Below are 14,848 nucleotides of genomic sequence, written 5' to 3' on the forward strand. Positions count from 1 at the left end.
ATGAGTTAAAAAAAATGTACATAAAGTACAGTGAAGCAAGAACCTTAGCCCAAGGCCCCCAGCTGATAAGCACTAAAATAGCAAATAGCGGCTGTATGTAAGGTAAGACATGCTGAAACTCTGAGATCAACAGCAACAACTTTGAGAGCCAATAAATCAGCATTGTGATGAGTGACTATTAATCCAAAAACAATAAATGCTTATCACAAATATGATGAGACACATTCTGGTCAGATCTGTCGTTATCTCAACACTTTGTGCTCCACATTGGGTGCCACAAGGAACTGTCGTGGTTTAAGCCAATCCAGAAACACAGAACCACACAGACGCTTGGTCACTGCCCACTCCTCCTTCCTCCCCCTGCTCCCGGAGGGATGGGGAGGAGAATCGAAAGAATGTAACTCCCACTGGTTGAGATAAGAACAGTCCAGTAACTAAGGTATAACACAATACTATTGCTACCACCAGTAATAATAATGATAAGAGAAATAACAAGGGAAGAGAATAAAACTGCTCATCACTCGCCGACTGATACCCATCCTGACCTGAGCAGTGTTCTAGCCCTTCCAGGTAACTGCTCCCAGTTTACATACTGGGCATGACATGCTATGGTATGGAATACCCCTTTATCTCATTTGGGTCAGGTGTCCTGTCCCCGCTCCCTCCCGGCTTCCCCTCCTCCCTGGCATAGCATGAGACTAAGAAAGTCCTTGGTCAGAGTAAACATTACTTAGCAAGAACTGAAAATACTGGTGTTATCAGCATTCTCCCCAGGCTGAGAGTCAAGACCACAGCACTGCACCAGCTACTAAGGAGAAAAATGACTGCTACTGTTGAACCCAGGGCACCTGGGTTCAGGCCCTACAGGCCCTACAGAAGAGTCCCTCCCCACCACTTTTATAGGCTCCCTTCAGATACTGAAAGGCTGCTATGAGCTCTCCAAGCAGCCTTCTCTCTCCAGGCTGAACAGCCCCAACTTTCTCAGCCTATCATCTTCATAGGGGAGGCTGCTCCAGCCCCCTGATCATCCTCATGGCCCTCCTCTGGACTTGTTCCAACAGATCCATGCTTTTTTTTATGTTGAGGACACCAGAACTGAACACAATACTGGAAGTGAGGTCTCACAAGAGCAGAGTAGAGGGGCAGGATCACCTCCTTGGACCTGCTGGTCATGCTCCTTTTGATGCAGCCCAGTATACGTTTGGCTTTCTAGGCTGCAAGCGCACACTGCTGACTCATGTTCATTTTCTCATCAACCAACACCCCCAAATCCTCCTCCACAGAGCTGCTCTGAATCTCTTCTCTGCCCAGCCTATTGCTGTGCCTGGGATTGCTCTGACCTAGGTGCAGGACCTTGCACTTGGCATGGTTAAACTTCGTAAGGTTGGCATCAGCCACCTCAGAAGTGTGTCAGGGTCCCTCTGGATGGCATCCCTTCCCTCCAGCATATCAACCAAACCACACAGCTTGGTGTCATTGGCAAACTTGCTGAGGGCACACTCGATCCCTCTGTCCATATCACTGATGAAGATTTTGAAGAAGATCGGTCTCAACACCGATCCCTGAGGGACACCACTCATTACAGGTCTCCAGCTGGACACTGAGCCATTGACCACAACTCTTTCCATGTGGCCATCCAGCTAATTTTTTATGCACCGAGTGGTCCATCTCTCAAACTGATGTCTCTCCAATTTAGAGATCAGGATGTCGAATGCTTTGCACAAGTCCAGGTAGATGTCGTCAACTGCTCTGCCCCTGTCCATTAGCTCCGTAGCCCCATCATAGAAGGCCACTAAATTGGTCAGGCAGGATTTCCCTTTAGTTGAAGGCATGCTGGCTGTCACCAACCACCTTGTCTGGCGGGGGGCGAGTTATCGGTCAGCTGGTGGTGAGGTGTTGTATTCTCTTCCCTTGTTATTTCCTTTATCATTATTATTATTGGTGGTAGCAGTAGTGATTTATGTTATACCTTAGTTACTAAACTATTCTTATCTCAACCCGTGGGAGTTGCATTCTTTTCAATTCTCCTCTCCATCCCTCCGGGAGTAGGGGGAGGGCAAGAAGGGGGGGAGTGAGTGAACAAGCTGTCTGGCTGGGTTTAAACCACGACAATGCCATAAGAAATTATTCATAATTTAAAAAATTCAAGTACATTGTGATTTCTATACTTGTAGATAACTGAAAACAAATTTCAAATTGTGCTGGCTTCAAATGAAAGTTTTTTCAAATTGATGATCTGATGTCATTTGTCAGTGTTTGCATTGCACAAGTTGCATCCTCTATTCACTGTAGTACAGGCGGTGCTTTAGATGGTACCTCTTAATTTAACAATGAAAAAGAGTTTTATGATTGATTGACTGAAATAACAGACTTTTTAACAAACATGCATTTCTGTGTGTAAATACATGTGTACACACATGCACATGTTATATGATGAGGACAAATGATGCACATATTTTATCATCAGATATCGTAACTGCAGTGTATATACAGGCAATTCCACAGTCCATTGCCAACTGAAAGGTATCAGACACTTCAGGTACCTACGTAAACATCAAGTTTAGCTAATCTAAAATGAGGGTAAGTGATTTTGGTTTAGAGTCATCCGTTATGAATTCACCATTCATTCCTATTCCAAAAGAGATTTTTTACTTGGATACTGGTCATTTAAGCTATAAAATTTAAATCTATGTTCTAATATTCATGTAATCTGCCCTTTAAAAATTCTTGGCTATTTGATACCAGAAGCTGCAACAGGTCAGCTTTGTCAGGAGTAAAGAACAGAACAAACAAAGGTGTTTCTTAAAAATAGCATATTTTGGAATTATATCTGTTTAAACAAGAGATTTGGAGAATGTGCTGGTTTTGGCTGGGATAGAGTTAATTTTCTTCATCAAAACTATTTTAATGAACAGAGTGACTTTAAACTCTTCCTCAGCGACCTGCCTCTGCTTTATTTTTCATGGCAATAGCATGAAACATCTGTAATTAGAAAAAGAGCATTGCATAAAAATCTTGTAAAGATATTTTCAACGCTCCAGCTCAGCATTGTTACCAATAATCATATATTGCCTATTACTGAGGAACTGTAAATGTAAGCAAAGTAGTAGTTTACAGCTCATACACAGCATAATTCAGAATAAATTCTCTTTAAAATTGACGTACTATTGTTCTCATTCATTTTTAAGGAGGGATTGTATCTTCCTTGTCATAGTTCCCTTTTTTCCATACTGCTGGGTACCTTCCAAAAATGGCATCAGCACTAATATTTTATATGTACAAAGTCCAATATCATACCCATTAGTCAAAAGTAACTACTTTTGACTGTAAATGTAATGAGCAGAAGCTTGGGGTGAGGGCAGAGGATGGCCAACTGCTGCTTCTAACACTACCCACAAGGGTAAGTGGAACAGAATGCCAGTTGTGTCAGCTTAGTAGGAAGTCCCCTAATTTACTGACATATAGAGATGTGCCATAACTTTGTATTCAGGTTATCATTTGAAACTGATAATGACATTTTGGTCACCATAAAAGGAAGAAGATGTACCTTTGAAAGATGGGATTTGGACTAAACCTGTCAAGTTTGTCCAGAGCTGATCACCCCAAATTCATATGAAAGTCTATGATACAATTGCTTTTTAAAGCAATTTTTCAAAGCCGAACTGAATCCCATTAACAGTACCAGTCCTACGTGCTATAGAGTTCACTGGATCTAGAGGTTGTCTGATGAGAGAAAAAAAAGTACTGTATATTGGAATATAGTAAGAATGGCTTGAGGCCATATTTGACTACCCAGGCACATTTTTTATTTATCAAATTTATCATGCAGAGGCTACTGTAAATACTGAGCTGTGTTTAAGTCAATAGAAAGTATTGCTCAAATTTTTTGAAGATTGAGACATAATTGTGCTTTGATTCTTTCTGTCTGAAAGGTTCTTCTGTGGCCAATGGAAGCTTGAATCTGCATAGCACTGTGAAAAGGAAACTAGACAGGGAGAAAGATTATGTCTTTGATAAGAGACTAAGATACAGCATGCGTCAAAACGAAAGTAACTGCCGGTTCCGGGACATTGTAGTCCGGAAAGAAGATGGTTTCACACATATTTTGCTGTCGAGTCAGATGTCAGATAACAATGCACTGACCCCAGAGGTAAGCAAGTAGCCATAAAAGCCAAAGAAAGCCATCCTAATGTGTGGGTTATCTTGAAAACATTGCACTTGAACTGAATTTTATGTATTTTTCCCCTAATTAATTCCCTTAAGAAATACAGAGTTCAGATATATCTAACTTTTTCACACTTGGGATTCCAATCTAAAAGAATGCAAAGGAAATAAATTTTAATTTACCTGTCTGAAACCAAAAATCAGAAGAAAGGAATGGCAGAATTAGTATGTTCAGCAAGGAGTTGCGTGAAGCAATTTTTCTCATGTTGAAGTTGCTGATATTTACTATCCTTGGGAGAAATCTGGTCTCTTTCATTTTATTAATTTAAATAGTGCTCCAGTTGTTGAAAATGGAAAATTTCAGGCTATATGCAGAGACTATAATTCTAAGAGTGTGTCTTGATGCCCAGTTACTTTTTTTCTGAATCACTTTATGAGCACTTATTTGTGAAATCTTAACCAATTAGGGGCTCTATTCTCAGCTGAATTCATACAGTTGTACAACATATTAATGAATCCCCTTGTTCCAAATATTATGCACTTAAGGTCAGATTTGGACTTGTAGCTTGTACTGCTCCAGTAGATATATGGGTTGCTGGAAGGGCTGAAAAGCTTTTCCTTCCATTCCCTGTGATCCCAGCTGTCATGGTTTAAACCCAGCCAGACGGCTTTTCACTCACTCCCCCCCTTCTTGCCCTCACCCTATTCCCAGAGGGAAGGAGAGGAGAATCAAAAAGAAATGCAATTCCCATGGGTTGAGATAAGAAGAGTTTAGTAACTAAGGTATAACACAAATCACCACCGCTACCACCAGTAATAATAATGATAAAGGAAATAACAAGGGAAGAGAATACAACACCTCACCACCAGCCGACAGATAACTCGCCCCCCCCTCCACCATGACCAAGCACTGACTGACACCTCCTCCAACCCCGTAGTCCCCCTAGCCCTTCCGGGTAACTCTCCGTTACCTCCTGGGCATGACGTTCTGTGGTATGGAATACCTCTTTGGTCAGTTTGGGTCAGTTGTCCTGTCTCTGCTTCTTCCTGGCTTCCCCTTCTCCCTGGCAGAGCATGAGGCTCGCAAAGTCCTTGGCCAAACCAAAACATCATTGTTATCAGCTCTGTTCCCAGGCTGAAAGTCAAAACACAGCATTGCACCAGCTACCAAGTAGGAGAAAAATGACTGCTACTGCTGAACCCAGGACACCAGCATAGTGGGCAGCAATGCCCAGGTGTACCTTTCCTGTGTCAGAACTAAAAGTGTGTCAATAAATGTCCTGGAGAGCAGAGAACATGCTTGAGCCCTGTTGCACACACACCTACACACGGACATCAATGCACAGAATGAAAATAAATAGCTTTTAAACTCCTGGTTTTAAAACTGTATATTTAAAAGAACTATCTTGGTAATTAACACAGAACACCAAACACCTGCTTTTAATACTAACTCCTTAAAACACATTAGATTTCATCAAATCCATCGTTCCATACATATATTAATTACCACTAATTGACACCACAGGTAATTTAAATGAAGAGCACAAGGGCCTGAAAAAGTATGACATTAAGGACTTGGTATGTTCAGGCTGGTCAGACATACCTTTACGGTGCTGGCTGTACTATTCCACATCAGCAGTGTTCAAATTCTCTAACCAGTGAATTAATTCAGGCTCTTCAGGTCTGCCTAACCAATCCACTTAATTCCTTGGAAATTTTCAATATGCTGGGAAGCCACCTCTGTAGAAGAATAGATGGTAAGCATGTAATAGTTCTTCTCTTGCATCACTGGTGTAGACTATTTCTAGAATCTTTATTGAAGCTTACTTGAAAACTAGGAAATATCTTTTACAAAACTACATTACTGACCAGGATCTGGATGGCCAGGAATTAATCAAGGTAATGAGTTCTCCACATTTATAACATCTGTGTAAAACTCATCGAAGCTGAGAGCAATTCAAAGCTCTTTCCCTCTGAAGACTTTTTCACAGCAATCATGAAACGACTTCTTTGGCCTGGATCCAGGCTGCTGCCCATAATCATTCACACCATGAAATCCAGCACCTGCAATACTGGCAATTCTACATCCTTGATAGCAATTACAGCAAAAATCCAAGGAACTGAAAGGAGGAATATGTTGAATTCCTTGTCTCTGCAGTTTGTCACCCATAGCCATAGGTGAGACAAACTACTAGAGTATTTTAGGGACGTTTACAACATTTTCAATTTTGACGTCTCTTATCACAAGTGAACAGAAAGTACAAACACAAAACTCCTACAAAGTAAAGAAAGTTAGTTTCATTTTGTCAAAAGAAACACTAACTTCAAGCTTGATTAGACATTTAGTAAATTATATTTGCCAAGTAGTAAATGATTAATTTACTCAGAGTAGGTCTACTTGGTGTGGTTAAAATAGTGGTGTGGTTATTCTCAGCCATCTATGTTAGGAAAAAAAGACAAGGTGTGCACTGTCCACAATCATCATAAAATTAAACTTATACAAAATCACTCATCCATAAACAGCCCTGCTAGCCTTTGTGCTTCATCTTAATCTTCAGATGAAATGAAATAGTTTTGTTCAACCATGGGCCTCTGCTATTTATGCCAATTTAATAAAAATAACACAGAACTTACAAAAAAGAAATTAAAAAAAAAGAAAAGCTTAGAGAAGTCTATCTGAATCTCCATCCCTTGGTTTTGGTAACCACATCACACACATGGGTTTGTGCAGGTGGTTTTAGCATTAAATGTGCCTATGCTCCTTCCAGCCCATTTTGAGCTGATTGAAGTTGGCTCATTGCCACTCTGGTAACTGAGGTTCACAGTATCACAGTATGTTAGAGATTGGAAGGGACCTCAAAAGATCATCTAGTCCAATCCCCCTGCCGGAGCAGGAACACCTAGATAAGGTTACACAGGAACGTGTCCAGGCGGGTCTTGAATGTCTCCAAAGAAGGAGATTCCACAACCTCCCTGGGCAGCCTGTTCCAGTGTTCCGTCACCCTCACTGAGAAGAAGTTTCTTCTCAGGTTTAAGTGGAACCTCTTGTGTTCCAATTTGTACCCATTTCCCCTTGTCCTTTCATTGTTTGCCACTGAGAAGAGCCTGGCTCCATCCTCGTGACACTCCCCCTTTATATATTTATATACACTAATAAGGTCACCCCTTAATCTCCTCTTCTCCAAACTATAGAGACCCAGCTCCCTCAGTCTTTCCTCATAAGGGAGATGCTCCACTCCCTTAATCATCTTAGTTGCCCTGCGCTGGACTCTCTCCAGCAGGTCCCTGTCCTTTTTAAACTGAGGGGCCCAGAACTGGACACAATATTCCAGATGAGGTCTCACCAGGGCAGAGTAGAGGGGAAGGAGGACCTCTCTCGACCTACTAACCACCCCCCTTCTAATACAACCCAGGATGCCATTGGCCTTCTTGGCCACAAGGGCACAGTGTCGGCTCATGGTCACCCTGTCGTCCACCAGGACCCCCAGGTCCCTCTCCCCTACACTGCTCTCTAACAGGTCGTTCCCCAGCCTATACTGGAACCTGGGGTTGTTCCTGCCCAGATGCAGGACTCTACACTTTCCCTTGTTATATTTCATCAAGTTATTCCCCGCCCAGCTCTCCAGCCTGTCCAGGTCCCTCTGGATGGCAGCACAGCCTTCTGGCGTGTCGGCCACCCCTCCCAGCTTAGTGTCATCAGCAAACTTGCTGATAGTACACTCAATTCCCTCATCTAAATCGTTGATGAATATATTAAATAATACTGGTCCCAGTACCGACCCTTGAGGCACTCCACTAGATACAGGCCTCCAACTAGACTCCGCCCCATAGACTACAACTCTCTGGCTTCTCTCCTTCAGCCAGTTCACAGTCCACCTCACTACCCGATCATCCAGACCACACTTCCTCAATTTAGCCGCAAGGATGCTGTGGGAGACTGTGTCAAACGCTTTGCTGAAGTCAAGGTAGACCACATCCACCGCTCTGCCATCATCCATCCACCGTGTTATTTACTCATAAAAGGCTACGAGATTGGTCAAGCATGACTTCCCCTTGGTGAAGCCATGTTGACTGCCCCTCATAACCCTCTTATCCTTGATATGCCTTAAGATGGCACCAAGGATAAGGTGTTCCATCACTTTCCCAGGAATGGAGGTGAGGCTAACCGGTCTATAGTTACCCGGGTCCTCCTTCTTGCCCTTTTTGAAGACAGGAGTGACATTTGCTTTCCTCCAGTCCTCAGGCACCTCTCCCGTTTCCCAAGACTTGGTAAAGATGATGGAGAGCGGTCTAGCAATGACCTCAGCCAGTTCCCTCAGCACCCGCGGGTGCATCCCATCTGGACCCATGGATTTATGGATATCCAGATTGCTCAACTGGTCTTTAACCCATTCCTCATCGACTAAGGCAGACCGCTCCGTTGACCTATCTTCATCCGAGGTCTCAGCGGTACAGGGCTCTTCAGGACTGCCTCCGGCAGAGTAGACAGAGACAAAGAAGTCATTCAGTAACTCTGCCATCTCTGTATCTTCTGTCACCAGGGCACCCGTCCCGTTCATCAGTGGGCCTACATTGCCTCTGGTGTTAGTTTTACCTGCCATGTATATGAAAAAGCTCTTTCTGCTGTCCTTGACCACTCTCGCCAGCTTTAATTCCAAGGAGGCCTTAGTCATCCTAGCAGCTTTCCTACATCCTCTAGCAGCAGCCTTATATTCTTCCCAAGTGCCCAGCCCTTCTTTCCATGACCTGTAAACTCTCCTCTTCCACTTGAGCATACCGAGCAATTCCCTATTTAGCCACGCAGGAATCCTGACCCTCTTCCTTGACTTCCTACGTGTCGGGATGCTCCGATCTTGAGCTCGGAAAAAGCAGTCCTTGAACGTCAACCAACTATCTTGGGCCCCTTTCCCTTCAAGCAGCCTAGCCCACAGGATTTCCCCTAGCAATCGCTTGAAGAGGCCAAAGTTTGCCCTGCTAAAGTCCAGGGTTGCGATTCTACTTGCTATTCTACTGACCCTACCACACAAGATCCTGAATTCTACCATCTCGTGGTCGCTGCAACCAAGGCAGCCCTCAACCTTCACTCCTTCAACCAGACCCTCCTTGTTAGTGAGGATGAGATCCAGCAGCGCACCTCTCCTGGTTGGCTCATCCACCATTTGCATGAGGAAGTTATCATCCATACACTGGAGGAACCTCCTGGACTGCGGCTGGGTTGCCGAGTAGTCCTTCCAGCAAACATCAGGGAAGTTAAAATCCCCCACGACGACCACGGCCTGTGACTGTGAGGCCGCTGTCAGCTGCCTGTAGAAGGCCTCGTCAACTTCCTCACCCTGATCCGGTGGCCTGTAACAGACCCCCACAACAGTATCGCCCCTGCCAGCCTGCCCCTTAATTCTCACCCACAGACTCTCAACTCGCTCATCATCTGTCCCCGGACAGAACTCAACACATTGTAGCTGCTCTCGCACATAAAGAGCAACCCCACCACCCCGCCTGGCTGGCCTGTCTTTCCTGAAAAGGACATAGCCCTCCATGACTATATTCCAGTCATGTGAGCTGTCCCACCACGTCTCTGTAATTGCCACCAGATCATAATCTCCCGACTTAACACAGGTTTCTAGCTCCTCCTGCTTATTTCCCATGCTGCGCGCATTGGCGTACAGACATTTCAGGGAGCGAGCTGAGCACACCGATTTCACCCTAGGATTACAGGAGGCCTCCCAGTCTTCATCAATTCCGGAGCGCTGTCCCACTGAGGCAAGCCCAGCTACAACCCCATCCCCCTTCAAATCTAGTTTAAAGCTCTCCAAATGAGCCCTGCTAATTCGTGCCCCAGCATCCTTTTACCTCTGTGCGATAAACCTTTCCCACATGCCAATGTCCAGGCCGGTGCCCTATAAAACCAGCCGTTATCAAAGAATCCAAAGCCCTGCCTGGAGCACCAGCCTCGAAGCCAATCGTTTATGGACTGCATTTTCCCATTCAGTCCCACATCATCAACAGAAGATGGAAGGAGCGAAGAGAAGATCACCTGAGCCCCAGAGTCTTTCACCATCCGCCCCAAGGCCCTGTAGTCTTTCTTCATCTCCCTCAGACTGCGGGAAGCAACTTCCCCTTCACCCGTCTGGAAGACCAGCAGCGGGTAGTAGTCTGTCAGGTGCACCAGGTTGGGGAGCACCCTGGTGATATCCCTGATCCGGGCTCCAGGCAGACTACACACTTCCCTGTGATGAGGGTCAACTCTGCATATCGGGCCCTCTGTTCCTTTCAGAATGGAATCACCCACTACAATGACCCTTCTTTCTTTCTTACCAGAGGCAGTCTTGAGGTGCGAAGTCGACCGCTTTTTCCTATGTGGCCTTGTAGGCGGGCCTTGCACCACATCCTCACCTACCTCTCCTTCCAGATCCAGAGCCTCAAACCTATTACAGAGGGACACCTGGGGAAGCGGGGCAGGAAGGGAGGAGGGCTGCCCACGACGCCGAACCGGAACTCGCTTCCAACCCTCCTCATCTTTTTGGTCCCCTACCTCCGGGCGACAGCTACATGACAGGGGCTGTCTCAGGCCATCCCCCTCTGTCTGAGAGGGCAGGGGGTCCATCCTCTTTTGGGGGGTATCTCCCTGGAGCCGTACCAACTGGAACCTTGGACCTTTCCTTTTTAGAAAACAATACACATTCATTCCAGAGGTGATATCCACAGGGATTTCTTTTATTCAGTTTCTCTATATTTGATATTTGAAATCATTCCTTAAAATTCAAATCCAACTTTGTTGTTTATCCAAATTAGTTATTGCTTCACGTTCTAAAGTGGTTCCTGAAAGGCAGATAATTTGTTTTGATGTTCATCATTGCAATGAATTTCAGTACAAGCAGGAATCCATGGCTTACTCATGTTCTGTTGAAATAGCAGTCTGCCACTGTATTTCAGAACCTTAATTAGAAGGGTCTCCAGTCTTTTTCTTAAACTTAAATAACTTAATATATATGTAAATGTAGTTTTATTTTCATAACTAAAATGTGACTTTGCTTTTATATATATGTGTACATATATATATATATCACATTACCTTAATAGAAATGCAGGGCTTATGACATGCAGGCTACAAATCAATCTGCACGATATATCACCAAATATTTCCATTATCCACAAGGTATTCTTTATACATATTTGGCAGATCTTCCAGTATAAATCAACATCACTCCACTAAAGCCAATGGTACTTCACCAGTCTGTACCAGGAGAGAGTTTGGTCCATATTTTTTCCCCCACTTCCTACAAATAAATATTACTCTTCTGAGAGCAACAATTTTATGCAACTATTCGATGAAGGAATATTAAAGAAGTTGTTTTACAACAGATTTATCTTTTGCATATGTTAGTATAACATAAGATGAGGTTTAGTTATTACATGACATGTATTAACCACAAATTATCTTGGTTACAACTACTGCAGATCAGTTTGGATTCAGTTTAATGCTTTTGAAATTCTCAAAGTAGTAATTATTTTGACAGAATTTAAAATGTACTTCTTAAATATAACAAATGTTAACATGCTTTTAAGACCCTAGCTATGCTTTAATATCATCTTAGTGAGAGTTGAAAAAATAAAAACCCCTTGAAGGGCACATCCTAATTTTTTTTTTTGTGAGGATTTTTTAATAATGTGAAACTAAAATAAGTGAGGAAAGAAAATCACTATTCTTGTTTGAAAACACAGACATACTTGCACTGCATTCAAAGACACAAATTTAATATTATTCATAGGTATTGTTATATATGTATAAATTTATCCACACACATTTAACATACAGGTATACTTATCAATTCAATTTATAAATGAGTATAAACCAGACTATGATACTGAGTTTTTCTATCCTTGGACTCACAGAACACTCTTGAAATACTGGTACAATATACTGCTCCTTGACAAGAACATTGGCTTCAGGACCACTGAAAATAGATATTTATTGTTCTTCTGGAAGCTACATTTTACATTTAGCACTCTCTGTGCAAGGACTTAACTAAGGACTTAACTCATGGAAAATATACTGTAATAAGAGTACAAAAAAAAATGTAAGCTTTGCTTTTTCAGTGGTTAGGATGTCCTCAAACACATTAACAGATCTCTGCCTCCACTGCTGTACATCAAGTTAGACTTACATCAACATGACATTAAAATCTTGATTACTGTATGTTTCTGAACCAGGCCCAGGGAAGAACAGGGATGTCATTTTGCTGACCAATATGGTCGTCTCCAGGAAGAGAGCTAGCAGTAAGAGGACTGTAGCAACTCAGACAGAGACCCTGACCCTAACCATGGCTGTTCAGGTCTCTAGATGCAGGGAGTGCCAGAGCCTGCTACTGCTGGGGGAGGAAGGGCAGCATTCCACCTGTGTCAGGTATGAGCAGGTAGAAGATCTGCTTAGCTTGGTGGCTAAACTTAAGGAGGAGGTTGAGACGCTGAGGATCATCAGGGAGTGTGAAAGGGAGATCAACTGGTGGAGTAACTCCCTGGCTGGCCAGTTGGAACGGCTCCAGGGAGGTACCCCCCAAAAGGGGATGGACCCCCTGCCCTCACAGACAGAGGGGGGTGGCCTGAGACAGCCCCCGCCCTGTAGCTGTCGCCCAGAGGTAGGGGACCAAAAAGATGATGAGGGTTGGAAGCGAGTTCTAGTTTGGCATCGTGGGCAGCCCTCCTCCCTTCCTGCCCCGCTTCCCCAGGTGTCCCTCCATAATAGGTTTGAGGCCCTGGATCTTGAAGGAGAGGTAGGTGAGGATGTGGTGCAAGGCCCACCTACAAGGCCACATAGGAAAAAGCGGTCGACTTCACACCTCAAGACTGCCTCTGGTAAGAAAGAAAGAAGGGTCATTGTAGTAGGTGATTCCATTCTGAAAGGAACAGAGGGCCCGATATGCAGAGTTGACCCTCATCATAGGGAAGTGTGTAGTCTGCCTGGAGCCCGGATCAGGGATATCACCAGGGCGCTCCCCAACCTGGTGCACCCGACAGACTACTACCCGCTGCTGGTCTTCCAGACAGGTGAGGGGGAAGCTGCTTCCCGCAGTCTGAGGGGGATGAAGAAAGACTAGGGCCTTGGGGCGGATGGTGAGAGACTCTGGGGCTCAAGTGATCTTTTCCTCACTCCTTCCATCTTCCATTGATGATGTGGGACTGAATGGGAAAATTCAGTCCATAAACTATTGGCTTCGAGGCTGGTGCTGTAGGCAGGGCTTTGGATTCTTTGATAACGGCTGGTTTTATAGGGCACCAGTCTGGACATTGGCATGTGGGAAAGGTTTATCTCACAGAGGCAAAAGGATGCTGGGGCACGAATTAGCAGGGCTCATTTGGAGAGCTTTAAACTAGATTCGAAGGGGGATGGGGTTGTAGCTGGGCTTGCCTCAGTGGGACAGCGCTCCAGAATTGATGATGACTGAGAGGCCTCCTGTAAGCTTAGCTTGCTCCCTGAAATGTCTGTACACCAATGCGCACAGCATGGGAAATAAGCAGGAGGAGCTAGAAACCTGTGTTAAGTCAGGAGATTATGACCGGGTGGCAATTACAGAGACGTGGTGGGACAGCTCACATGACTGGAATATATTCATGGAGGGCTATGACCTTTTCAGGAAAGACAGGCCAGCCAGGCGGGGTGGTGGGGTTGCTCTTTATGTGCGAGAGCAGCTGCAATGCATTGAGTTCTGTCCGGGGACAGATGATAAGCGAGTTGAGAGTCTGTGGCTGAGAATTAAGGGACAGGCTGGCAGGGGCGATACTGTTGTGGGGGTCTGTTACAGGCCACCGGATCAGGGTGAGGAAGTTGACGAGGCCTTCTACAGGCAGCTGAGAGCGGCCTCACAGTCACAGGCCGTGGTCGTCGTGGGGGATTTTAACTTCCCTGATGTTTGCTGGAAGGACTACTTGGCAACCCAGCCGCAGTCCAGGAGGTTCCTCCAGTGTATGGATGATAACTTCCTCATGCAAATGGTGGATGAGCCAACCAGGAGAGGTGCGCTGCTGGATCTCATCCTCACTAACAAGGAGGGTCTGGTCGAAGGAGTGAAGGTTGAGGGCTGCCTTGGTTGCAGCGACCACGAGATGGTGGAATTCAGGATCTTGTGTGGTAGGGTCAGTAGAATAGCAAGTAGAATCGCAACCCTGGACTTTAGCAGGGCAAACTTTGGCCTCTTCAAGCGATTGCTAGGGGAAATCCCGTGGGCTAGGCTGCTTGAAGGTAAAGGGGCCCAAGATAGTTGGTTGACGTTCAAGGACTGCTTTTTCCGAGCTCAAGATCAGAGCATCCCGACGCGTAGGAAGTCAAGGAAGAGGGTCAGGAGACATGCATGGCTAAATAGGGAACTGCTGGGTGTCGTGGTTTAACCCCAACCAAGACAGCTTGTGCACTTACTCCCAGTGGGTGGTGCCAAGCTGGAAGCAATCGAGGCCCACGTTAGTCCGCCCCCCCCCCTTCCCCAGGGGCTGCCGCCCCCTTTCCCCGCTCCCAGAGGGGTGGGGAGGAGAATCGAAGGAATGCAACTCCCACGGGCTGAGATAAGAACAGTCTAGCAACTAGTGTACAATACGAATCACCACCGCTACCACCAACGACAACAATGATAAGAGAAAACAGCAAAGGAAAGGAGTACAATACCACGCGCCGAACCACCAGTCCGACCCGGCC

General features: G+C 45.1%; 1 protein-coding gene and 2 long non-coding RNA genes across 3 annotated transcripts in view; 2 read left to right on the forward strand and 1 right to left on the reverse strand.

Annotated features, from left to right (window-relative positions):
- The window catches only part of LOC133211242 (chromodomain Y-like protein 2), a 41,244-nt gene extending 37,055 nt beyond the window's left edge, over positions 1–4,189 (forward strand). Inside the window, exon 3 of the mRNA XM_061351439.1 lies at positions 3,933–4,189. Coding sequence (XP_061207423.1) covers positions 3,933–4,162 — 230 coding nt within the window. The 3' untranslated portion in view covers positions 4,163–4,189. The remainder of the gene's footprint in view (positions 1–3,932) is intronic.
- The window catches only part of LOC133211244 (uncharacterized), a 229,312-nt gene that overhangs the window by 151,347 nt on the left and 63,117 nt on the right, over positions 1–14,848 (forward strand). The window lies entirely within an intron of this gene.
- The window catches only part of LOC133211243 (uncharacterized), a 172,985-nt gene that overhangs the window by 94,524 nt on the left and 63,613 nt on the right, over positions 1–14,848 (reverse strand). The gene's annotated exons all lie outside the window — the stretch shown is intronic.

Source organism: Neopsephotus bourkii, unplaced genomic scaffold (genome assembly GCF_033783945.1).
Source record: "Neopsephotus bourkii isolate Nb327-2 ecotype Australia unplaced genomic scaffold, CSIRO-AGI_Nbou_v1 NB_587, whole genome shotgun sequence".
Lineage (NCBI taxonomy): Eukaryota > Metazoa > Chordata > Aves > Psittaciformes > Psittacidae > Neopsephotus > Neopsephotus bourkii.